The sequence below is a fragment of the Heteronotia binoei genome, chromosome 18 (genome assembly GCF_032191835.1).
Source record: "Heteronotia binoei isolate CCM8104 ecotype False Entrance Well chromosome 18, APGP_CSIRO_Hbin_v1, whole genome shotgun sequence".
Taxonomy (NCBI): domain Eukaryota; kingdom Metazoa; phylum Chordata; class Lepidosauria; order Squamata; family Gekkonidae; genus Heteronotia; species Heteronotia binoei.
In genome coordinates this window covers 26,982,862-27,009,768 of record NC_083240.1, presented here as the reverse complement: position 1 = coordinate 27,009,768, position 26,907 = coordinate 26,982,862, and the positions used below count along the sequence as shown (strand labels likewise).

Sequence of the window (26,907 nt, the reverse complement as noted above, 5' to 3'; positions counted from 1 at the left end):
GGCGAGCTCATGTTTTACTGTTAATGATCTTATTTAATAACTGAATTTATATCCTGCGCTGCCATTTTGAAATGGAATGCTGAAGTAGGGTCGACTATCTGCTTGGCACCTAGAAGATCACAGGTTCTATCCCTGGCATCTCTCACTAAAAGGATCAGGTTGTGTGATGGGGAAAATCTCTCTGCCTAGCTGCCAACCTGAGTAGACAATACCGACCTTGGTGGACTGATGATCTGATTCGGTATAAGGCAGCTTCATATATAAATATGTAAATTATATGCAACAGGATAAGCAAATGATAATCGCTGGGCAGAAAGCTGTGAATAACTCCCCCGCCATTAACAACCTCCTCCACCCAAGTGCCAATTCTATGCCAAACATAAGCTGCCAACATCAAAAACTGGCAAAGCCAACATTTTACAGTGTTGCCTCCTACAAGTCAAGGTCCTGGGAAAGGAACTTTAAGAACATAAGAACTTAAGAGAGGCCATGTTGGACCAGGCCAGTGGCCCATCTAGTCCAACACTCTGTGTCACACAGTGGCCAAAAAAACCCAGGTGCCATCAGGAGGTTCATCAGTGGGGCCAGGACACTAGAAGCCCTTACACTGTTGCGCCCCTCCCCCAAACGTCAAGAATACAGAACATCACTGCCCCAGACAGACAGTTCCAACAATACGTTGTGACTAATAGCCACTGATGGACCTCTGCTCCATATGTTTATCCAATCCCCTCTTGAAGTTTGCTATGCTAGTAGCTGCCACCACCTCCTGTGGCAGTGAATTCCATGTATGAATCACCCTTTGGGTGAAGAAGTACTTTAGTATCTTTGACATCTGGCAAAAACCCCTGACCTGGATGGCCCAGGTTTAGCCCACTCTTCTCAGTTTTCAGAAGCTAAACAGGGTCAGTTTGGACAGTATTTGGATGGGAGACCTCCAAGGAGGTCCAGAGTCAGGGCATGGAAGCAGGCAATGGCAAACCACCTCTGAACAGCTCTTGCCTTGAAAACCCTGCAAGGTCACCAAAATCTGGCTACAAGATGGCAGCAAAACAAACAAACAAAAACACCAGGAGGGATAAGGCTCACCAGGAGGGTACTCCAGATCTATGGTGCCCTGACTGAGAATGACAGGTCCAGATCCTTTAGGGACTGGAAAGTCAAAGTCAGCACTTCAAACCTGGTCTGGAATTAGCCGGGAAGCCAGAGAAGGAGGTCATAACAGTGGCATTTGCATCTTCCATGAAGTTTGTTCCACCCTGTAGCGCTTTGGGCTGCAGAAGTTTCCAGGCACTTACCAAAAAAGACAGACCCACGCAGAGACTGTTACAATACTCTATAGTCCTCTGCGTCCCCATGGCACGAATCTCCAGGGCTGAGTCTCTTTATATCTGAGATGGAGCAAGCTGGTGAAAAGCCATCTGGCCATTAGCACCAGGGCTTCTAGGCATCCTAATTCTGCCCCCAGATGGCAAAGGGGGAGCTTTAAAGAGAACTGAAAACTCATTTGGAAGTTGTTCCTGCAGGGAGCGGCTGCCATTTGTTTGCGGGAACAGGGTTTGGGTCCAAACAGGCATCTTCTGTGGGGACTGCTGTGTCACTATCCTCTGGGAACCTATTGTCCATCCCCGGACCAAGGGAGGCCAGACTGGGCTCTACATGGGCCAGGGCCTTCTCAGTGGCAGCACCGATGCTGTGGAATGCGCTCTCTGAGGCCGTAAGAGCCCTGTGGGATCTCTCCCAATTCGGCAGGGCTTGTAAAGCCAAACTTTTTAAACAGGCCTATAACAACCAGGGGAGAAGGCTGCCGCTTTTATACTGCTGGGCAATTGCACCAGAAGGACCACCAACAGATAAACTGTATATTCTGTATAGCACCAATGCTTTGTTTTAAATTGTAAATTGTTTATGTCTTATTGTTTTATACCTGAAATTGAGATGTTGGTTTTATTATGATTGTCAGCCGCCCTGAATCCATTTGGAATGGGTGGGATATAAATCAAAAGGAAATAAGGAAATAAATAAAACCAAAGCTATCCTGATGCCGTGAACCTGCTGGACCAGAGATGGGACAACTGGAAAGTGGGAACAAAGAGACATGGGGTAAAGGGAAGGAATGGGGATACTGCAAAGGCCTGGAGACCTTCCTTTACCCCGGCTTCCTCCTGTTCCCATGAAATTGCACAGCCCTGCTGTTATCCTCTCCTCAGATCGCCAGAACACAACAGCACTTGAGAGCCTTGCCAAGCCTGAGGTCTCGCAAGGGGATCTCAAACTTGTCACCCGCCCAGCACTCAGCCAAGGTCACATTACCCCGGGAGAGCCATCAGCTCAATTACTCTTCAACAACATCGGAGGAAGGGAGCGAGATCTCTCCGCTCCTGTGAATCAGAGCCTGGGAACAACAGCACGTTCAGAAGAGGCTTGTTTTGATCTGGCCTTCTCCCCCCCCCCCCCCCCAATTCCACATCATGCTCAAGAATGAATCAAGGCCCAAGACACATAAATAAGCTGGTGATGATCCAGGAATGCTGTTAAATATTTTGTGACTCAGTCGAGTGGGCTTGTCCCTGGCGCACGGAGCTGATCGGAACGCTCTTTTGCAAGGAGGCTTGGAGCTTGCTGAAGATGGGGGAGGGGGTCTTAAAGCCACCTGCTGCGTGCAGCCAAAAGGCAGGGCTTTTTTTTGTAGCAGGAACTCCTTTGCATATTAGGCCACACACCCCTGATGTAGCCAATCCCCCTGGAGCTTACAGTAGGCCCTGTGCTAAGAGCCCTGTAAGCTCTTGGAGGATTGGCTACATCAGGGGGTGTGGCCTAATATGCAAAGGAGTTCCTGCTACAAAAAAAGCCCAGCCAAAAGGGATGAACGGGCTAGCGATTAAACCAGCCTGCCCGGAGATGAGGTCATATTTTTTATTTATTTTATTGACGGTTGTGCCATTCTGCTATTTAACGCCTGCATGTTCTGACTAGTACTGGTTTTGGTCTTTAACACTGTGCAGGGCTCTTTGGTTCTTCAGGGTTTCATCGGTTGCTGGTTTAGATTCTTGCGTTGGATTCGTCTTGGATGGTTGGCCATGCTGGTCTGCACCAGAAGAACGAGATTCGAGTCCAAGGCCTCTATAAAGATCAACAAGATTTCTAGGGCTCAAGCTTTTGCGAGTCAAAGCTCTTGTATCTGATGAAGGGAGCTTCAACTGTTTAAAACATCTATCCTGGAAAACCTCACTTTAATGTGCTACTAGCCTCGAATCTCGTTCTCTGGCTTTGGATTGTTTCAGATCTGTGTTTTCAAATATTGCTTTAGTTGTCCACATTGATTTTGTATGTGTGTGTGTGTGTGTGTGTACCATTTAGTTTTTGTTTTGAACTGCTGTAAAGCACTGTTTCATAGGAGCCTCGTGGCACAGAGTGGTAAACTGCAGTACTGCAGTCCGAGCTCTCTGCTCATGACCTGAGTTCGATCCCGGCAGAAGCTGGGTTCAGGTAGCTGGCTCAGGGTTGATTCATTCTTCTGAGGTCGGTAAAATGAGTACCCAGCTTGCTGTGGGGAGGGAATGTAGATGGCTGGGGAAAGCAATGGCAAATCACCCCGTAAAAAAGTCTGCTGTGAAAACGTCTTGATGCGACGTCACCCCAGAGCTAGAAATGACTGGTGCTTGCACAGGGGACTACCTTTACCTTCTAATGCCCTGTTTGGGGTATTATGCATAACCCAGCTGTCTTATACCCCTTCAGTCACTATCTCTCAGCCTAACCTACCTCGTGGGGCTGCTGAGAGGGGAATATGGAAGAAATGAAAGCTGCATGGCTTTCCTTTGTTGAGCTGGCGATGCCGCCTGTTCCTTCCCCCTACCCCCTATGATGCTTACCTGCGTGGCAAGACTCAACACCTGCTGGACCAGCTCCTGTGTCTCCGACGGCTTCTTCAAGAAGAGCTTCACTATGGCGGTCAGTAAGGTGAGCTGAACCTGGAGAGGAACAAGCTGGTCAGAAAGGTTTGCCCTGGCATCCCATCAGCAGCAATCCGACTATGATGACGACGATATTGGATTTATACCCCGCCCTATATACTCTGAATCTCAGAGTCTCAGAGCAGCCTACAATCTCCTTTACCTTCCCCCCCACACACACACACTACAGACACCCTGTGAGGTAGGTGGGGCTGAGAGAGGTCTTCCAGAAGCTGCCCTTTTAAGGACAACTCCTGTGAGAGCTATGGCTGACCCAAGGCCATTCCAGCAGCTGCAAGTGGAGGAGTGGGGAATCAAACCCGGTTCTCCCAGATAAGAGTCCGGGCACTTAACCACTACACCAAACTGGCTCTCCAAGAGTTGCAGCTGGCAATTGATCATTTGTAAGGCTTGTCAACTGTTAAGGAAATCTCAGTTTGGTTAGCCACATGAGTTTTAGCTGACCAGGAAATCTGCCTAATAGAAACAATGGTATTTCTGAAGCAAAAAAGCTTCAGATGCCATCTTAGAAGAGGCATTCCACCCCCACCCACCCCCAGGCAGGAAAAAGCCTCTTCCAAGATGGTACCTGCTAAGATATGTGCTTGGATCACCAAGCCCCTCTAGTGTGTGCTTATGTCATCCCACAAGAAGCACTCACTTCTGTGAAAGAAGAGAAATGCCTCTTTTCAGATGGAGTCTGTCTTCTGCAATTTTTGGTAAGTTCCCACACTTTTCAACAAATCAGCTTATTTGCAAGGTTTATTCCTCAATTGATCTGGACCATCTTTTTAGTCCATCAAAATACTTTAACATCAATTGACTCGATACTGCAGCCTATGTACTGGCATAACACTTAAAAGCAGGGCTTTTTTGTAGAAAACGCCCAGCAGGAACTTATTTGCATATTAGGCCACACCCCATGACATTGCCATTGTTCCACGCAGGTTTTTTGCCAGAAAGCCCAACAGGAATTCATTTGCGTATTAGGCCACACCACCTAACATCATCATTGTTTCACACAGGTTTTAAAAAAGCCCAGCAGGAACTCATTTGCATATTAAGCCACATCCCTGATGCCAAGCCAGCCGGTACCACGTTCCTGTGCATTCCGGCTTTAAAAAAGCCCTGCTTAAAAGAAATCTTGCACAAACAATGGGAGGAAAGAGAGACTAGACTGGTGTGATACAGATCCCCAAATGTGTGCAGTGAAACTAAGTGACAATCTAATTCAGCTTCCTGGGTAGAAGAGCACCCATCTTGTTCTGCTTTCAAAAAGTCATCAATCTGCTCCCAAAATGGCCTTATGGGCTGGCTTTCAAAGTTATTGGCCTCATACAGATGTGGGACACTGGTCAGGGTGTTGAACAAGGATCAGGGAGCACAAACTGTGGATCCCCCAACCACTCTTGGGAGAACCCCCAACACAAATGTGTTTTTTGGATACACTTGGTGGCTCAAATAAGTGGGATGTTAATTTTTTTTCTCAAGTAGCACATGGGTTTTGAGACAGCTGGATACACAAAGATTACCTGCGTGCTTTCATCATGGAAGCCCTCCAAAAAGCTTTCCAGGAGCTCATCCGCATTGTCAATCCTCTCCGCATACTCGCCCACGATCCAGATCATGGCTGCTCGGGCATCCGGCTCATCCAGAGAATCCAGGTTCTCACACAGGGTGGCGATGATGCTCTCATACCTGGTGAACACAAGGCAGAGTTCTGAGTTCTGAACGAATCATGCCGCACAACGGTTTTGACACTTCTTGCCTTTAAAACTGAACGTTCTGTTTCTCTCTCCCCACCTGATTCTCTCCCCTGTCCCCAGCCTGTGCTCTATATGATCCTTTTGTCCCTCATCATTCTCGTAAACTTATGGATGAAACAGACTTTGGCCCGGCCCAAGCAACGTTCCTGATCTCCTAATCATAGATAGGAATGAAGTCTTTCTGGCTCCTCCACACCACAAATTCCCCTCTCCCTTCCTTTATCAGAAAGGACCATAACTGAGAATCATATTTACCATATTAACATGAACCATGGTTAGCTTTAAGTGTCCTCAAACGACATTCAACTCTGGTTTCAATATACGTAATAACAATCATGCCGATGTAATGCTGCCCCACAGTTAGGTATGAGGTGGGTGGGGGACATTTAGCGCATGTAGAGAGGGACTCTTTGGCACCAGCCAATATCCTAATAGCAGTTGCGAGGTCAGGAGAGTCATGTCTCCGCCTGACTTTTGAAGCCAAAAGGATCCATTTTAGCTACTTACTTATTGGGATATTTGCGGAAAATGTCCCGGATGACCACAATGGCTTCCTGGACGACGTAATTGACCTTAGTTTGGATGAGATCCAGCAGGGTGCTCACGCAGCGCTCGGCGGATTGCTGTGGAAAGGAGAGGAAGAATGGGTCAGGCAAAAGGCTGGAACCGGCCACCCAATACTGCACCCATGCACACGTATTGGCATTAGTGAGACTTTGCAGGGAATGTGTGCTGGATCCTTCCTTCTCTTGTATCGACAGCTCCTTCAGGACAGAGGTTCACCCAGCCCTTGACCCACCTAGTTTCAGAAGCCAGGTGAGGACGATCTTTTTGGCTTTTGATTGTCTCCCCCACCCCACCCCCACACACACCCAGTTCTCCTTTAATCTACACTGGAGGTTTAATTTTTCAAAGTTGCTGCTGTCAGCCACTTGATTTGGTTTTATGGAGTTTTTACCATATTGTGATATTGGGTTGGCATCATCCAACTCAGAGGGGGCCAAACTGCAACTCGGGAGCCACATGTGGCTCTTTCATATGTATTGTGTGGCTCCCAAAGCCCCCACCACTCTGTTGGCTGGCTTAGAGAAGGCATTTGTCTCTTTAAATCATTTCTCCAAGTCAAGTCAGCTGGTGGCTTGGAGAATACATTTAAAGTTGCTTTCTTTCCACCTCTCCCTCCCCCCATCTATTTGCCTGCCTCCCTTTCTTCCTGTCTTGTGGCTCTCAAACATCTTAAATCCATGTATTGGAGCTCTCAAACATCTCACATCTATTCTGTGTGGCTCTTACATTAAGCAAATTTGGCCACCCCTGATCCAGCTTCTCCGCCGGTGAAGAAATGGGGGAGAGAATCCCCTGTGAGCTTTCCTAAAGGCTATGTTGGGGATCTCGGGACTTGCATGGACAAAAGCGATGAGAGACAGGGGCTGTAATAAGGAGCGGAATTGGGCAAGCGCGATTACAACACTTGATGGCATCTAACTCATTGTGTTTTCTTGAGTTAATAAGACCTTTACTTTATCTTGTTCTCAGTGGCATCAGAATATGTTCCATTCAGCATGGGAGAGAGATGCTTTTTAAGAAAACAAGCTGCAAGCAAAGGCCATGCTAACGAGCCCTGAGGAATAATTCTTTATGGCTCCAGTCGGCCCAAAGTTGAGGGGGCAGCCTTTGCATGGGGTAGGATACTGGGCTGGATCTGATGAACATGTTCCCCTGATGGCAGCGCTCTCCTCCAGTGCAAGGCGCCTTCCAGTTTGGTGTAGTGGAGAGCCAGCTTGGTGTAGTGGTTAAGTGTGCAGACTCTTATCTGGGAGAACTGGGTTTGATTCCCCACTCCTCCATTTGCAGCTGCTGGAACGGCCTTGGGTCAGCCATAGCTCTGGCAGAGGTTGTCCTTGAAAGGGCAGCTGCTGTGAGAGGCCTCTTGGCCCCACCCACCTCCCAGGTTGTCTGTTGTGGAGGGAGAAGATATAGGAGATTGTAAGCCGCTCTGAGTCTCTGATTCAGAGAGAAGGGTGGGGTATAAATCTGCAGTCTTCTTCTTCTCCCACTGACCCTTCCACCAGCGGAAGGCTCCCCATGCCAGAGGAAAGCACCGCAGTTAGTGGAACAATGCTGCGTGTTTCAATCTAATCTGTGAAAAGTGCTTTGGTTGCTTGAAAGCACCAAATAAATAGTGACTTATACGAAATTGACAAAAGAAATGGAAAAACCTTTGCCCATTCTCCAGCAAAACGAAAACAGCTGGATTGAAAAATGAAAAGCGGGGGAAAAAGAAACAGTGGAAGTAAAATACTTGCCTCCACCTTGATGGCACATCGCCCGATGGCACGCACCGCCTTGCGGACGAAGTCCACATCCACCTCTGTGGCATATTCTTTCAGTTCAGCCAGGACCTGTCAGAAAAGCAGAACACACATAAGCACACACATGCGCACACAAAATCAAGGTTGTCATTACAGTTCAAAGATGTCAGTGTTTGAGCTCTTCCCTCACGCTGCCCTATTTCCACCCAAGCTTTCATCGTGAGAGTCTTTTTAGAAAGATTCTAGCCCTCGTAATAACAGAATGAGAGAAATGACCCTGAAAATGTGTTTCAAACCAATGTCCAATTAAGGGAGTGGCTTTATTAAAAAAAAAGAGGTAATGGTAATCCCCTGTGCAAGCACTGAGTCATTACTAGCCCATGGGCTGACATCGCATCACATTTTCTTGGCAGACTTTTTGTTACAGGGTGGTTTGCCATTGCCTTCCCCAGTCATCTACACTTTACCCCCGGTAAGCTGGGTACTCATTTTGCCGACTTCAAAAGGATGGAAGACTGAGTCAATCCTGAGCCAGCTACCTGAACCCAGCCCCCGCAGGTCGTGAGCAAAACTTGGACTGCAGTACTGCAGCTTACCACTCTGGACCACAGGGTACGTGGCTTTGTAAAAAACTGCCAATTGCAGCTCTTTATCTTCCCTAGCTCGTTTATCTACCTATATCTTTATAGTCTGTCCTTCCTCCAGAGTACCTCAAAGTCACCCAGGTGGTTCTCTCCTCCTCCATCACTGACCTGAGCAATGTTGGCTTGGGAAGCCAAACGGATCATGATGTCCAGCTTCTCAAGTTTGACGTAGATGGGGTCATTGTACTTCACAAAGAAAACCTTGATCTCTTGCTTCAGGATTTCTGGCCTGGAGGGAGGGAGGAATTACACAGAAACCCAAATCACTCCAAGCAACATTCCAATATTTATCCGGGATGGTTAGCCTCCTTAAAGATTGGGAGTGCTGATCTGGGATGCTTTCAGATCAGCACTCCCAATCTTTAAGGAGGCTAACCATCTTATAGATACCACCATTATAACAGGGGAACCAGCCTCTCCTTATATGGTTAAGTTTATTAGCAGTCCTGAATACTGATTTTACATTTTGGTTTTATGTTTTTAATATATTTTATATGATGTGTTTTATCTATGTTTGTAAGCTGCCTTGATAAGGCAGAATGGTGGCTAATAAATATTTAAAACAAATAAATAACTTTTTAAAAAAAAAAACCACTGTAGCTGTTGCTGCACTGCTAGGCAAAAGCAAACAGCTGAACAAATCCATCAAGACACCTAACACAACATCTCTAAATAGAATAATGAACCTTTCTGATATTGGGCTAAAGGAATATTCTTGAAATGGACAAAAGGAGCATCAAAGGAGCTCCTTGCCAGCATGTGTCAGCAAGCACCACGGTGAGAGTGTCAAGACCAAGACCCAGGAGATCCAGGTTCCAATCCCGGTTTTGCCACAGAGGCTCACTCAGCAGCCTTAGCTCAGATGCTCTCTATCTCTCTCTGCCTGACGCACCTCCTAGGATTGTTGTGAGGATAAAATGGAGGACAATGTTGTATGCTGCTGAGGAAAAAAGTGGGGTATTAGTATCTAAATATTGCAGAAGCACCACCCTCGACATGTCTGCCTAGGGGACCCAAGAGTGTCCTCCTCTGGCTTATTTGTTCTGTTCGTCTACAACAGGAATGGTCAAACCTGCTTAAGGTAAGAGCCATATAGAACAAACATCGGATTTTTAGAGCTGCAAGAGGAAGGAAGGAAGGAAGGAAGGAAGGAAGGAAGGAAGGAAGGAAGGAAGGAAGGAAGGAAGGAAGGAAGGAAGGAAGGAAGGAAGGAAGGAAGGAAGGAAGGAAGGAAGGAAGGAAGGGAGGGAGGGAGGGAGGGAGATGGAGAGGAAGAGGTGGAAAGAAAGCAATTTTAAATGCATTCTCCAAGCCACTGGCTGGATTGGCTTGGAGAAGTGATTTAAAAAAGAGAAATGCTTTCTCTAAGCAAGCCAACTGGGCAATTAGGGCTTCAAGAGCAACACAGTATGTGTGAAAGAGCCACACGGAGCTTCCAAGCCGCAGTTTGGCAACCCCTGGCCTACAGGGTAGATCCTCAGGAATGGGTTCTTTGGGAAACTCTCCGTGAGACACCCCCTCCTCCCACCCAACTTTCCTGCTTTCTCTCTGCCATGGTGGGGAATCAGGGCATAAGACCATGATTTCACTCAAGTGGTGCTTCTGCACAGTCCTCCTGGCTCATGTAAGGGCTGCCACATATCAGGCCCGGTCTCCCACGTGTCACGTCATCCTCCCTTACTGGCAGCGGTTCAAAGAGAAGGTTCTGGAATGGCCCCTCCACGACAGTGGTCTTCTCACCTTTTTTGCACGATCAAGTTGATGTTCCTCAGGGCAACGTACTGGACTTCAGGCTCTCCGGACAAGAGGGTGACCAGAGGGGGGGCCAGCTTCTTCAGCAGCATGTTGTAGTAGTCTGAGTCCTTGGGGAGGAGCTCCAGGAACTTCATGAGGACCTTGACAGCTGACAGCACCACGGCAGAGTTGGCATGAGAGAGGCGGGGCGTCACTCGCTCGCAGATGCTACGGGGAGAAAGAAATGGGAGGGGCCCCCAAGGTTGGCCACAGTCCAGCCCCCACCACAGCCTCTGAGGTCAGGTAAAAACATTTTGACTCATGTATTCCTGTCGTGTCTTTCTGACCCATCCCCGAGAACTCCGGCTACATTAGAAAGAACCATTGCCAGATTTCAGGGACCCACGGATGGATTGAGGTGCAGGGCATTCCAAAGGGCGCGCTCTGCTTGGCCCATCACCCCCTCCCCTTGGGCCATCGCATTATTAATGTATTTACTTACTCAGAAGAGTCCTGCTGGATCAGACCAGCGGTCTGTCCTGTCCAGCATCCTCGCACAGCGCTCAACCAGTTCCTTTAGAGGGCCAACAGCAGGGCACGGAGGCTGAGGCCTTCCCCAAATGTTGCCTCCTGGCTCTGGGGTTCAGAGGTTTAGTGCCTCTGAACATGGAGGTAGTGGCTAGCAACCACTGACTGATCTGTCCTCCTTGAGTCTGCTCAATCCCCTTTTAAAGCCATCTACGCCTGTGGCCATCACGATATCCTCTGGCAGCAAATTCCACATTTTAAACACTTTCTGTGTAAAGAAGTATTTCAATTTCTCCCCCCACTCTTCTACACTAAGGAACATGCAGGTTGGCACTGAACTGCCACACAGGTCATAATCTTGACAAAACGCAATTTTTTAAAAAAAATTATCAGTATCCCCGCCACTGCAGCAATGCAGTAGCAAGCGGGGTGTTAGAACTGATTCAGTACAAATTGCTAAAAATATAAAATAGTTCCGCCCCGGAAATCCTCCTGCATTGCAGCTCTCAAAGGGAGGCTAGAGAAGGAGCGCAATAAGCTGAGAAGCACGGACGCAGGCACGCCTTGCCGATTTTTCTGCATCTCGAACTCAGATTACGCTGCCTCCAACCGTCCGTCCGGACCATGCACCATGATCTGAGTTTTGCCTTCATGCTAAGATTAAAGCCAAAAACCACAGATGCCCCTGATCGCTGTAGCAAGGAGTTCCACAGGATTCAAATGGGTGTTAAAAACAAGAGGTGCCTCGTGCGTCTGCCCATGAGGGTAGAGTCCCTGAATTTTGCAAAATGCCGGGGAGAAGCTGAGCAAAGCTGCCTGGAGCCTTAACGTCAGGCAATACTCCCTGTAAGCTGTGGAGTCTTGTGAGCAAAAACTCTTATTTTGTGAGTCGCTGGCATGAAAATTGTGAGCTCCTGCACAACATTAGTTTGCTTTTGGGGCCATCCTGCCTGAGCCAAGACAAAAATGTGTGAGCTAGAGGCGAAAAAATTATGAGTTAAGCTCACACTAACTCAGCTTAGAGAGAACACTGATGCCAGGCACCCTCAGGGTCACCCACCTCTGAGCTTCGCGGTCGTCCTTTGGGTTGTAATTGGAGAGGCAATCCAGGATGAAGATCTGGCCCCACTCGGTGCACTCGTTCAAGGCAGTCAGCAGCTTGTTAATGTTCTGCGGGTTGAGATCCAGCAGGTTGCTGTTTGGGTGAGACTCGCTGATCTCCGATAAGGCGGCTACAGCGTTCGCTACCACCTAGCGGGGTTGGGGGGGCAGGAAAGAAGGCTTCAGAGTTCAGGGGCAGAGGACATGTCCTACCAATGTCATTAACTGCCATTTTTCTGTGCATTATATTCAGTGCAGCTTACAATTCAGAAAAAAATAATGTTTTAAAGACAGATGCGAGTCCAGAGGCACCTTAACTGTTTTAAGGTTTACATCAACAAAACCGACGTTTCATTCAATCTCATCTGGATCTGCTCGGTGAAAGAGAGGGAAAGCAAACCTGGAATTTGAACTCAGATCTCCCAAGGAAAACGTCTGGCTGTTAGACCACTAGATGACTGATTTGTAAAAGCACCAATCAGAGATTGCCCACTATTCAAGACAGGACTGAATGGATGAAAGTTCTCAAGGGGACAACTCTGCAGCACATCCCATTGCAGTTGGACTGGCAAGAAAGGGGTTAAAGAACCCTTTGGTTATGGGCCTTGTTCTCACAGAGATGGTAAACCTGGTCTGGGCTGTACCACTGTGGATTACCTGTGGGGGAGGAGCAGCAGGCTCTAATCTGGAGAACCAGGTTTGATTCCTCACTCCTCCTCCACATGCAGCTGCTGGGTGACCTTGGGACTCTCAGAGCTCTCTCAGCCCCGCCTACCTCACTGGGTGTCTGTTGCGGGGAGAGGAAAGGAAGGAGATTGTAAGCTGTTCAACATATTGAACTTATTAAGCTGCCTTATACTGAACCAGACCCTTGGTCCATCAAAGTCAGTATTGTCTACTCGAACTGGCAGCAGCTCTCCAGGGTCTCAAGCGGAGGTTTTTCATCGCCTACTCACCTGGACCCTTTTTAGTTGGAGATGCCAGGGATTGAACCTGGGACCTTCTGCTTACCAAGCAGATGCTCTACCACTGAGCCACCATCCCTCTCCAAGTGAAAGGCAGGGTATACATCCAACTTTGCTTCAGTGTATGGTATTTATTTCCCCCCACAAAGACCATTGCAGCATGGAGAATAGCTGAGGCACAGCCTTTACCCTGAAAACTAACTTTCCATGTACAAGGATTTTTCTTCATGGAGCATTTCACCACGAAAACCCCCACTAGGAGTTTAAACAGGTACAAGTCCAGAGATGGGCTGGCAGAGGGCCCGTTGCTCTGTGGAAGATTACCTGCTTGGCATGCAGAACGTCCCAGGTTCAATCCCCAGCCTTTCCAGTTAGAAGGCCCGGGCAGCAGGTGATATGAAAGACCTCTAAGATCCTGGAGAGCTGCTGCCAATGTGAGTAGACAATGGACCAAGGCTCTGATTCAGTATAAGGCAGTTCCGTGTGTGTTCAGTAGCACCCTCCACATACAAAGGGCAAATGTCAGTGCTCGTGCTTTAGTTTTTAAACAGGCTGAAGGAAGGGCTACTTGCCGAGCAAGGTTTTGGCAAGCCCAGGGTGCTCGCTTTCCCCCTTAGGGACAGATGGATAATAGCCACTGTGATGAATGCCTCCCACGCTGCTGAACAAACAAAACAGGGTTCCCAAACAGGCCGGGAGCAGAAAGCAGAGGCCGTCGTGCAGAGAAAGAGCATCTGCTTGGCACGCAGCAGGGCCCAGGTTCAATCCCTGCCGCCTCCAGACAAAAGGCTCCGGTGGCAGGCAGTCCGAAAGAGACCCTGGAGAGCCGCTGACGGCCAGACGACAGCACTGGGCTATACAGATCAGGAGCCCGATTCAATGGAGCAGCCTCACACCTTCAGAGGGTAGGTCAAAGGACTGAATTGCCTGGCAGATGGACGCCCCAAATTCATAAAATGATTAAAACAGCGGGGAGGACCTCATGGAAGAATTCTCCCACGGCCTGCACATTTTTAAAATTCCAAACAGCAAGCCCACACCCCTGGCAAAGAAAAGCCCCGGAGTCAAGAAGAGAGAGCCATTCTCCACTGAGCAAAACACGGTTGCAGGAGAGAGCTCCAGGCTGGGGCAAAGAAGAAGAAGACGACTACAGATTTATACCCTGCCCTTCTCTCTGAATCAGAGACTCAGAACGGCTTACAATCGCCTATATTTTCTCCCCCCACAACAGACACCCAAAGGTGGGTGGGGCTGAGAGGGCTCTCATAGTAGCTGCCCTTTCAAGGACAACTCCTGCAATAGGTATGGCGGACCCAAGGCCATTCCAGCAGCTGCAAGTGGAGGAGTGGGGAATCAAACCCAGTTCTCTCCGATAGAGCCCACATACTTAACCACTACACCAAACTGGCTCTCTGCCATGTCTCTCCCCATCAAAGGGGTGGGGCGGGGGGGAGAGAGAGAGAGACAGAGGTTCAGGCTGCCAAAGAAAAAGAGCTATTAGATTACTCAGTTATCGTCTAAGGCTAATTGGAAATTAAACCAAGTGTGGAATGCTGCTAATGAAGGAGAACGTGCTGTCATTTAACGCCTTAGATCTTCTACTGAGCATCCCATTAGAAAGGAACAGAGAGGAGCAGGCAGGCTGGCATGATGGTGGAGGCTGCAGCTTTGCAGGCAGGAGGCCACAGGTTCAATCCCTGCCATTGCTAGTTCAAGGATTTCTGGTGAACAGTTGCTGGGATAGACTATTCTCTGCTCAAGACTGCAGAAGCATCCAAGTTGTAAAATTAGAATATCTATCTCACATTCAGTAATGTTAGGGGAGTTGGCAAGAGGACTGTAAATTCTTTATTCACAAAGATCCAAAGAAACAAAGGTGGTATGCTAAGTTTGGTTGGAGGAACTTCCAAGGGAGAGACTGTGGCTCAGTGGCAGAGCCTCTGCTTTGAATGCAGAATGTCCTGGGTTCGAACCCTGGCATCTCCAGTTTAAAAAAGGACCAAGCACCAGGTGATGTGAAAGAACTCTGCCTTAGAGTGCCCCAGCAAAAGGCTGCTTTCTAATTGGATACATGTTAAAAGCCATCTGCACGTTAATCTTAAATGTCAGTTCCTTTGGAATGATTTGATTCCTGAAATTACTGACGTAGTCGCCAGATCCCTTGTGGAAGTTCTTAAAGTGAAAGAAAATTTTACATAGTGTTGCTTCTGTTTTTCCCTTTTTGTCTTCCCCTATGAAATCTCCGTACAGAATTTCACATTTGATGGATTCTGTATTTTACAGACAGAATTATTACTTATTTTGTGATTGCCGCTATGCCAATAAAGGTATACGATACGATAGCTCTGCCTGAGACCCTGGAGAGCAGCTGCCCGTCTGAGCAAAAGTCAGCTTTGCATTTGTTCTTAAGACCCTTCCTCTACCTTAGGTTGGGTCTTCCATTGAAGAATGAGCCCCTTCATAGGAGGAAGGCCCCCACAAACTGGCAAAAGGATTCAGACTTTGCTTAATGATGCCGCAAGACAGAGGTCACCAGTAGCAGTAGAAGAAGAAAAAAATGGATTTATATCCCGCCCTATACTCTGAATCTCAAAACAGTCGCAATCTCTTTTACCTCGCCCCCCCACAACAGACAACCTGTGAGGTGGGTGGGGCTGAGAGAGCTCTTGCAGCAGCTGCCCTTTCAAGGACAACTCCTACGAGAGCTATGGCTGACCCACAACCATTCCAGCAGGTGCAAGCGGAGGAGTGGGGAATCAAACCCGGTTCTCCTAGATAGGAGTCCACACACTTAACCACTACATCAAACTGGCTTTGCCAAGTGCTCCATGTAGTTAAGCAGTTGCTATATCTCCAGGGGCAAAACACCCACTTCGCATGCAGGAGGTCCCAGATTCAATCTCCACCAACTCCAGTTCATGTGCAGGAGCAGGTATTGAGAAAGATCTTTCTGTATGCAAGAGCCAGAGCTGAGCTAAAAGGACCAAGTAAGCTGCTCCTGTGTATGGCAGGCCCTTCATGGATTGGGACCCACACATCAACTTGGCAAGTGGTCACTAAGGTTGATCTGCTCAGCCTATCATCCATTGCTTAAAAATCCCATGATGCCCTCAGATCTGCGTTGGCAACAGCTCTTTTGGTGACGGCCCCCAGCTGGTGGAATGGTCTACTGAAAGCTGTCTGGGAGGTCCCTGCCTTGTAGACTGGCGGGGAGGAGGGGCAAGACTGAATCACTACAGCATGCATTTTGTGGATAGGCTGTGTAGGGCGGTTGACTTAGAGGACTTATGATTTCAGGCCTGGCCTAATGTTGGTACCTGAGTTAGTGTCGGTGTTCTGACTGTATTGCTATATAGCAGGAATGGCCAAACTTGCTTTACGTTAGAGCCATGTAGAATAAAAGTCAGAGGCTAGAGAGCCACAAGTCATGAACATCAGAAATTTGAGAGTCCCAAGACATGAATGTCAGATGTTTGAGAGCGAGCAGGAAAGCAGGCAGGCAGGCAGGCAGGAAGGAAAGCAAATAGATGGAAGGAGAAAGAGGTGGAAAGAAAGCAACTTTAACTTTAAATGCATTCTCCAAGCAACTGGCTGGCTTCATTTGGAGAAGTGATTTAAAGAGACATATGCCTTCTCCAAGCTGGCCAAAGGGGTGGGTGGGGGGCTTTGACAGCCACACAATATGTTTGAAAGAGCTTCATATGGCTCCGAAGCCACAGTCTGGCCACCCCTGTTATAAAACATCACAAGCCACCTCTTGTTAGGGAAGGGCTAGTTGAAAAGGCCACAATAATAATTAAAATATGGCCACAAGGACAATCCTGCAAGAAAATTCACCCCAACGACATCCCAAACTACCAGCTGACCTACCTCCGCATTTCAAATTTTACTCCGAGGCTTTTGCAACCAACTCTTTCAACAATTTCCCAGCAGAAATGTGTAAGCCTTACAGACACACTCGCTAAAGGTTTTGCTAGGAAGACAGCAACTCACAGAAAACTGAAACCAACTGTTCATTCTGCGGTAAACGTTTGCAGGGATTATTTGGATTTTAATCTGTGCTTTCTTTTGGGGGACTTGATGATTAGAATAGGAATTTGCAGGACACTCAATTAAGGTGGCGTTTAATTCTCTTTTGCTCATTGTCTCACTGGAAACTTCTCAAAAGGAAAGAACAGAAAATTAAAAAAGCTTTTCAGCCCCTTTGTCTTTCAGCCTCAGCTTTCGCCTCTCTTTTACAGCAAAGGGGGAAAGGGGCTTTCACTTTATATATAGCAGTCGAAAAAAGGACGCCGGCGTTACCAACGGTTCTGGGAAAGAAAATCGCAGCTGGTCATCACAGCAGCTAGAAGAACGGAACGCCCCAAACAATGAAGCCTTTCAAAGTACAGGCTTCGCTTGCCATTAAAAATAAAGTGACAGGCAGCGGCCTGGTGGGAGAGGCAAAAGGTTAAGGGGGCGAACTCAATGGGGAAGGGCCGTCGTGCTACCCTGCAGATCTGCTGGAGGGGATGACTCAAGGCCCTTCTGAATGACTCCGGCCCTGGGACTGCTTCTACGCTCACCACATGGCTCTTGTAACCGTGCAGAGTCTGTGGCTCCCGGCTGCGTGGCAAGGGCTTTGCTGCCCCCGCTCCCCCTGATCTGCAGTTCGTGGCATAACACATGGCATGAGGTTACCAAATCAGTCAGTTGGTGCAACCCTTCAGTGGGTGAAGCTACCTTAAACTGAGTTAGGCCTCTGGTTCCCCTAACCCGGCACTGTCTGCTCCATCTGATGAAAGCCCTATGATGTTTCAGGTGCGCGAAGGTCTCTCTTGGATGTCTGCAAACCCAGGATTGCCTAGAATTGTCTCTGGGACCTAATGCGTGCAAAAGATGAACTCCCCTCCCTCCGATCCGCTCATCTGAGTATAATGGTGTCCATATTTCAACAAATGCCATGTGAGACTTGGTCTGTTTTCTTGCAAAAACACAGAGATCTGCCACAACAACGGAACCCCACTTCTGAAACAGAGAGTGCTGCAACCATGATTGGCTGTCTCCACACAAGGATCTGCTGCTCCAAGAAGGAGTCGACTTCCCTACCAGGCATTCCTAAAACGCTCCAAAAGTTACACCCAAGTGTCCAATTATTGCGATTATTTCACTCACAGTTGAACAAACCAACGTAAATGAAATCAGCCCTCAAACAAACCCTGACCTGGATAGCCCAGGCAAGCCCAATCTCATCAGATCTCAGAAGCTAAGCAGGGTCGACTCTGGCAAGCACTTGGACGGGAGACCTCCTTGGAATACCAGCAGCTGGGAGGACAGGGCAGGCTTTCTTCAGCCACCGTTCTGAATATCCTCCAGGCCCCCAGTAGGGGTCAGTCACCAGAGCCATGACTTCCAGGTGTGCTCATGCACACTCACACTCACATATGCACACGCACACAAAACAAAACAAACCCCACAAACCAGCTAACCAAGGAAATCGTAAATTGCCAGAGAGGTTTCGTCAGAGGGTCTTCCCTTGCTAGGGACTTTGAAACTATCGAGGGAGAAATCTGGGCACAACTCAGCAGCCTGGAAACTCTGAGCAAGTTGTTCGAGGGAGGGTATTCTGTCCAGACTCCTTTCTGGCCTTGTTCACAAAACAGCCTTGCCCTCGGAGCAGAAACAGCATTTGCAGAGATCGCATTTGCAGCCGGGGTACGAAGGGATTTTATTCATCAGTCTAGTATTTAATGTTCTGCCTGAAACTTCGCCTGTCCAACATCTTTCCCAGACGGTGTTTCAAAATGTGCACGAGTTCCCAGACGAGTTTCCAGATGTGCACGCTGCAGAAAGGCAACTGGGGGAGGAAGCTGCAGGGGAAGGGTTCAGTGACCGCCTCCCCATTTGCTGTTTCCCCACCCCCCACCCCCGCAAGCTGCCAGCCCTCGAAATTCCACCTGCAGTCATTCTGCAGCAATCTGGCAAAGCCCAGCCCGAAAGTGGGACGGTGCTGCCCCCTCGTGGTTTGTCACAGATGGGAACACGAGAAGCGGCCCCGAAGGACGCAGGCTGGTGTTATTCTTTATTCTGATGGCAGCAGAAGGACACTGAATTCCATCCTAGTTCTCTGCTTCCATCACCTGGCTCAGGAATGGGGTTTCTCCCAGGCAGGCAAAAAGTTCCCTCTGGATAGTTGGTAGCACCGGTTCCCCGCACAGCTGAGACATATCTTTGTATCTGAGGAAGTGTGCAAATGCATGAAAGCTTATTTAAAAAGGTAAAGGTAGTCCCCTGTGCAAGCACCGGTCGTTTCCGACTCTGGGGTGACGTTGCTTTCACAACGTTTTCACAGCAGACTTTTTGTGGGGTGGTTTGCCATTGCCTTCCCCAGTCATCTACACCTCCCCCCCAGCAAGCCGGGTGCTCATTTTACCGACCTCAGAAGGATGGAAGGCTGAGTCAACCTTGAGCTGGCTACCTGAACCCAGCTTCCGCCAGGATTGAACTCAGGTCGTGAGCAGGGAGCTCAGACTGCAGTACTGCAGCTTTACCACTCTGCGCCATGGGGCTCTTACAGAAAGCTTATACCCAGCATTAAACTGTGTTGGTCTTAAAGGTGCCACTGGACTTCAAACAATTTGATATTATATTACGCCAGGAAACTTGGACCCAGAGTGAAATACAGCCCGAAGGTTGTAAGTCCTATTCCATGCCAGCAGTCAAACTTTAACAAATGGGCCGCTGTAGAGTAGGCCAATGCTGTCTGATTTCTGATCAGATTAAAGCAGAAACTATTCCTCGGACCCCTTGCTCTTCACTGGCCCAGGCAGTTTTGCTCAAATTGTTGGCCCTAATGTTATCCTTCCAAGGTCGGTAAAATGAGTACCCAGCTTGCTGGGTGGAAAGTGTAGATGACTGGGGAAGGCAATGGCAAAACACCCCGTAAAAAGTCTGCTGTGAAAATGTTAGGAAAGCAATGTCACCCCAGAGTCGGAAACGACTGGTGCTTGCACAGGGGACCACCTTTACCTTTTTTTAACCCCCTTGTCTAACTAGAGGGGACCTTTCAGCACAGTGGAACGGCTTCAGCACTGGACTTGAACTTTGTTTCGTTTTGACTGATACACAGTCACTCACTTTTCCTGTGATGAACCGGAGGGGACGGGGGCAATTGGGAAATCCTTCCTAATCCAAAGCTCCCCCTCCAGGATGCTCTTGGGGGCTTGAGCAGGCCACCCCCCTCAACATTCCATGCCCTCAACAAGAAAGCAACAGTCCCACTGCACTACCCTACTAATAAGGCATTCGATCCTCAAGCGTGATTTCTAGAGCCAAAAGCTGGGGTTTTGTGAGGAATTTCAGAGGGAGGGGGGAATCAGAAAGTCTCTCCCCTCAGGTAGCATGTGACTTCTGAATGCCAGAGTTAGATCAGAAGGAGGAGGAGGAGAAGAAGGAGAGGACCTTCCCTTCCTCTCCCAACAGACACCCTCTGAGTCTCAGAGCAGCCTACAATCTCCTTTACCTTCCCGCCCCCCCCCACAACAGACACTCTGTGAGGTGGGTGGGGCTGAGAGAGCTCTCCCAGAGAAACTGCCCTTTCAAGGACAACTCCTGCGAGAGCTATGGCTGACCCAGGGCCATTCCAGCAGGTGCAAGTGAAGGTGTGGGGAATCAAACCCGGTTCCTCCAAGAGTCTGCACACTTAACCACTACACCAAACTGGCTCCTTTGGATCACCTAAGCTGTAAACCCTCAGCAATTTAATGCAGTTGGCGTGCCTGATGAGGCGATTAGAAATCAAGCACGCGTCTCCCAATCTCTTTGTTCCAGAATTCTGAAAAGAATGGGGCTCTTGGGAGGGAGAGGGCAGAGAGATTAATTAGGGTCAGAAGAAGTGCTTTTCACCTGATCCCAAACCATCACCTTCTTTAAGGGAGGGGGAGAACTGGGATTTGAGGACACATGCTTCATGGTGCATATCCTGAAAACCTCATTTCCCCCTCCAGGATGCTTATAAACTTAAACAGACCAGTTTCTCCTCTACCCACTGTTTCCCCTTGATGCTCAGCATGCTCAGTGCCATCCAGGAAAAATGGAGGGCAATCCTGCCCTCAACTGAGCATCGTCCTCCATTCTCCCTGGATGGCAGTAAGCCTGCTCAGTCCTTGACACACCTTGACACAGGATTTGATGGGGGTGGGGGGGAGCAGTAATTTCCAAAGTATCATTTTCCTGGGAATACTCTATGAGTACACAACACTCACTACCTTGTCCATGGGTAGCAATATTTCACCTCTCGGCCCAAACTCAACTATCAGCTTTGCAAACAGAAAGATAAGTAGGATGGTTGAGTTGAATTCAAAGAATCCTAACATTACTAAAGCAAACAAGAAGAGAACAACGTCCTAAAAGTGTAAGCCAAGTTCCCATCACTCTGTGCTTTTCTGTCTCCTTCCAGGGCTCCTGTGACATCACAGCAAGTCAGCCAATACCTAAACAGGGCTCACAGACATCGCAGTCAATCCGCGCTTATTTCACAAAGCATGTCGACCGGAGGCAGGGGGAGAGTTGTTACTTTTGGCAGAACAGCTTCTCTCCAGCCAAACATGCACAGTCCCAATATTCATGTAACCCTTTTCCCCCTGGGCCTTAATACGGCATGCCCACAGAACCCTGGGTTGGTAATATCACATCTTTTACCTGCATCCTTTATGACAGACAATTTTTTTTTTTTAAAGAAAAACACCGAGGGATATTTTTCTTCGGCTCCCTTACTGCAAAAGACCGTTGATTTGGCGAGAACGTGGTGTCCCTGAGATAACATCAATATTCATCTAAGGACGTCTGCAAGGAACCGTCTTGGAAGGATGCCGCTCGAGAGCCAGATGGGTGTCTAATTTGCAAACGGCAGGCGGGTGGGGAGGAACCACCTGCAAATTCAAGGCCGGGGACGCCAGACACCTTAAGCCTGGCTGTCTCGGGAAAGCCTCAGGGAGATCAATCAGAACTGTCAGTCCTGCTGCTCACGAGTCAGGAAGGGCTCAGGCCGTGCGGGAGACATTCTGCTTTGCTGGCTCCGCTTCAGTTCCCAAAGAGACAAGGCCAGGCGACTACAGCGATCGTGAACGGTAGTCTCTGCTGCCACCTGATATAACCTTGTATAGGGTATTACAAGAGGGTCTCAGAGACCCAGATTCAAATCCCCATTTGCAGTGTGACTCTCTCCCTTCGGGGCTTGATGCGGGCATACAAAGAAGAAGAAGGACCTTTGCACAAGATGCAGAGCTTCCTGGAAGTAGGGTGGGGGGGAACACCCCTCCACACACACAATAACACAATAAACTGAAAAGAAGCAAACATGCTCAAATGTAGGCCAGAACAGCCAAGGCTAGGCGCTGGGGGTAGGGTGTTGGCTCTGTTTTCTATCATTAGTTGGTTCAATCACTTGCAGTTTATGATGTCAAAGTATTTTGGGCTCTTGGTTGTTTTAAACTGTTTTACTGTCTTGGTAGTTTTTACTGAAAAGTAGAATCCAATAAACTTTTGAACATATGACGCTGCCTTATACTGAATCAGACCCTCGGTCCATCAAAGTCAGTATTGTCTACTCAGACTGGCAGCGGCTCTCCTGGGTCTCGAGGTTTTTCACACCTATTTGCCTGGACCCTTTATAGTTGGAGATGCCAGGGATGGAATCTGGGACCTTCTGCATACCAAGCAGATGCTCTACCACTGAGCCACTGTCCCTCCCCAATAGGAAGTCTCTGGTTGAGGTCTTTCATGTCACCAACAACCTGATACTTATTGGAGATGCCGGGGATTGAACCAGAGACCATCTGCGTGCCAAGCAGAGGCTCCACCACTGAGCCACAAGTCCTCTCCCCAAACTTATTATATTAATCAATGAAACAGAAAGAGGGGATAGAATGAAAGCTGGAAAAGGAAAGAGATGGGGAGAGAAGAGTCTGGAACCTTCAGTCACTGTCCCGCAGACCCGGGGGAGGATCAAGAAAGGCGTGCACATGAGCTAATGGAACCTGGGAACTCCTGAGCTCGCTGAAACCCCCACTGCCAGTGCTGAGTTCTCCTCCGCATGCTCTTAGACAGATGAATTTGCTGTGCAGTCATCTCCCCAGAGACAGCAGAGAGATCGATGATTCCCTTCAATTCTCCTTTGGCTTTGACAACTCGTTTAACTTTATTGAAACAAGGGCGTTTGGGCACAGAATGGCTCGAGCTATTGATCTGCCCAGCCCAAGAGTAACAGGAAACGTACTTGAGGTGACAACTAGTCTAACATACACACACACACACAAAAAAAAAAAAACCTGCCCAGGAAGGGGCTGCTAACATGCAGACCAAAATGTCTGGGGAGGTGACATGTGTGCTTTTGCAGGGAACAACCACCAGGAATCCCTAAAACCCCTGTCGTGCACCCCATTCAGACGAGCTTGATTTAAGGCTGGATAAGAAGATATTGGATTTATATCCTGCCCTCCACTCCGAAGAGTCTCAAGAGCGGCTCACAATCTACTTTACCTTCCTCCCCCACAACAGACACCCTGTGAGGTGGGTGGGGCTGGAGAGGGCTCTCACAGCAGCTGCCCTTTCAAGGACAACCTCTGCCAGAGCTATGGCTGACCCAAGGCCATGCTAGCAGGTGCAAGTGGAGGAGTGGGGAATCAAACCCGGTTCTCCCAGATAAGAGTCCACACACTTAACCACTACACCAAACTGGCTCTGGTCTGGACAAAAGAAAATCCCAACAGATCCAATTACCCCAAGAAACTTTTTTGCCATCATAGCCTCAAACCCCGCAGCCAAAAGCCAAAATAATCAATGCTGCACACCCCGTTCGTGCTGCAAAGAACAAACTATGCGCTCAGGAACCTCCAATCCTCCTTGATGGAGGATCTGCAACAATTAAGCCATTGGTCACCTATCCTCCACAGTTTCTTCTGCTGTCTTCCTCACTGTGTCTTTAAATTCGAGAGTGCCACAACTTCCAGCAGGGCAGCAAAACAGGGCCACTCACAGACAAATGTCCTGGGTATCAGCATATCTGGAGAACTCCCCAAAAAAAACAGGATGGGAGGAAACAGTTTGATTTTCAAAGGGGAGAAAAAAAAAACCAAGATGAAAACTGAGCATGCTCACTGCCCTCTACCAGGCATGGAATGTTCCGGGCAACACAGCAGCAGTTTAAGCAGTGATGTTCCCTCAGTGGGTCGGAAGCACAACTCTCCAGCATAAGAACATAAGAACATAAGAGAAGCCATGTTAGATCAGGCCAATGGCCCATCCAGTCCAACATTCTGTGTCACACAGCGGCCAAATATATATATATATATATATACACACACACACACACACACTGTGGCTAATAGCCACTGATGGACCTCTGCTCCATATTTTTAGTTAACCCCTTCTTGAAGGTGGCTATGCTTGTGGACGCCACCACCTCCTGTGGCAGTGAATTCCACATGTTAATCACCCTTTGGGTGAAGAAGTACTTCCTTTTATCCGTTTTAACCTGTCTGCTCAGCAATTTCATCGAATGCCCACGAGTTCTTGTATTGTGAGAAAGGGAGAAAAGTACTTCTTTCTCTACTTTCTCCATCCCATGCATTATCTTGTAAACTTCTATCATGTCACCCCTCAGCATGGCAGCTGCCCCCACGGTTCAGGAAAGTCTGCAGAAGCAGGGGGGGCCAAAAACTTGATAAGAACATAAGAGCATAAGAGAAGCCATGCTGGATCAGGCCAGTGGCCCATCCAGTCCAACACTCTTGTGTCACACAGTGGCCAAAAAACCAGGTGCCATCAGGAGGTCCAGGACACTTTAAGCCCTCCCACTGTGCCGCCCCCCCCCCCCCCCCCGCCAAGAATGCAGAACATCAACTGCCCCGGATAGAGAGTTCTAACAATACGCTGTGGCTAATAGCCACTGATGGACCTCTGCTCCACATTTATCCAATCCTCTCTTGAAGCTGTCTTCAAAACAAAACAATCAACCTCCCCCCAGCTTCTCAGGAAACCGAATTCTGCACCCAACGTCCCCTTCTGTGGGCTTTCCGCACTCCTGCTAAATCACAGCGTGCGCACAGCCCTGCCTTTCCAAGCGTAGGGATGCAGCTCTAAGAACTAGGAAGTGAAACTTTAAAGACGGCAGTCTCCTACCGACCTGTACATGCTTGCCATCACCATGCTTGGTTTGAAAACCCCAAGTGCAAGACACAAACAAGATGGGCAAATGTCCCCCTCTTCAAGAAAAGGGAAAAGAAGGATCCGGGCAACTACCATCCCAAGGTCTCTGGCAGAGGTCTCTCCCAGCCCAGCAACCAGAGGTCCTTTTTTTAACTGGAACCATTGCAATCCTGGATTTTCTGCACACAGAGCACGAGCTCTAACCAATGTTCCCTCTAAGCTGTGGGGTCTTGAGAACAAAAATTCCACTTTGTGAGCTCCTGGCATTAAGGTTGTGAGCTCCTGCATACATTAGTTTGTTCTGGGGCCATCCTTCCTGAGCAGGCTGAGTTAAGGCAAAAAAGTGTGAGCCAGAGGCTAAAAAACGGAGCCAGCTCACATGAACTCAGCTTAGAGGGAACACTGGCTCTAACACTGCTCTGTGGCCCCCCACCAAAATCCAGAAACACTGTCAGTCGTTCCAACCATATTGTAAGGCGGGGCATTCTGCAGAATGGCTACTTACCATGGGATTGGAGTCCGCAATGAGGTCTCGGAGGGAGTCCAGGAACCCTTGGTCTTCCACCATCTGCGCGTTGATGTCGTGCAGCTTGGCCACGCAGACGGCTGCCGTCTTGCGCACGTACGGGTCCTCGTCCTTCAGGCACTTGCGCAGCGGCTCACACAGGTACTCGGTGATCTTGTCCACGCGGATGCAGCCCATGGTGCGTACCGCCAGGGCACGGATGAGAGGGTTGGGGTCCTCACAGTCCTGTGGGGTAAGAGGTGGCAAAGTGTAAAAGGGGTTTGTTCAATCCCTGGGCATTTTCGCCAAAGACAACAAGGCTCAAATCTTTCCACCGGGAGAACTCGAATCTCAGACAGCCACAACCAGTGTTCCCTCTAAGGTGAATTAGTCTGAGCTCGATCGCAGTTTTTTAGCCTTCAGCTCACACATTTTTTGTCGTAGCGCAGGAAAAACGGCCCCGGGGCAAATTAATTTATGCAGCAGCTCACAGTTTTAATGCCAGTAGCTCACAAAGTAGAATTTTGACTCCCAAGACTCCACAGCTTAGAGCAGGAGTAGGGAACCTCTGTCCCGAGGGCTGTATGCGACCCTCGAGGTCACTTGTTGTGGCCCTCGGGGATTGCTGGACTGAGCTGAGCCATGTGGCAGCCTCTCTGGGGCCTGGCTGGCCAGCAAGGATCGTGGGGCCCAGCCACGCTGTGCAGCAGCCTCCCCAGGGCCAGGCAGGGATCACGGGGCCCAGTTGCACTGTGTGGCAGCCTCCCTGGGGCCTGGCTGGCTGGCCAGAATTGCTGCACAGTTCAGTTTGCACTTGATTATCCCAGATGGTGTGGCCTAATATGCTAATGAGTGTGTGACCTAATATGCTAATATCAGGGGATGTGGTCTACTATGCTACTGAGTTCCTGCTGGGCTTTTTCTACAAAAAAGCCCTGGACCTATGCATTTGCCTAGGGCGGTAGGTCAGGGGTGTGTGTGTGTGTGTGTGTGTGTGTGCCAGATTAGGCTCTCCCCACATGACTTCAAATAGAAAAAAGAATTATTCGCATTAATTTTGCTGGCCTGAATCATTCTCCCTTGGCGGAGCACTGTTTTTTAAGTTGATAATTTTTTATGGCCCCCGAATGATGTTATAAATATCCATACGGCCCTTGGCAGAAAAAAGGTTCCCCACCCCTGGCTTAGAGGGAACACTTACCATAACCCA

At 48.7% G+C, this 26,907-nt stretch overlaps 1 protein-coding gene across 1 annotated transcript in view; it reads right to left on the bottom strand.

The window, feature by feature from the left end:
- AP2B1 (adaptor related protein complex 2 subunit beta 1) overlaps positions 1-26,907 on the bottom strand; it is a 114,854-nt gene that overhangs the window by 68,429 nt on the left and 19,518 nt on the right. The window contains exons 5-12 of the mRNA XM_060258794.1: positions 25,698-25,943; positions 12,001-12,191; positions 10,419-10,640; positions 8,787-8,907; positions 8,029-8,124; positions 6,230-6,345; positions 5,489-5,654; positions 3,876-3,974 (exon numbers count right to left, since the gene is read on the bottom strand). Coding sequence (XP_060114777.1) covers positions 3,876-3,974; positions 5,489-5,654; positions 6,230-6,345; positions 8,029-8,124; positions 8,787-8,907; positions 10,419-10,640; positions 12,001-12,191; positions 25,698-25,943 — 1,257 coding nt within the window. The remainder of the gene's footprint in view (positions 1-3,875; positions 3,975-5,488; positions 5,655-6,229; positions 6,346-8,028; positions 8,125-8,786; positions 8,908-10,418; positions 10,641-12,000; positions 12,192-25,697; positions 25,944-26,907) is intronic.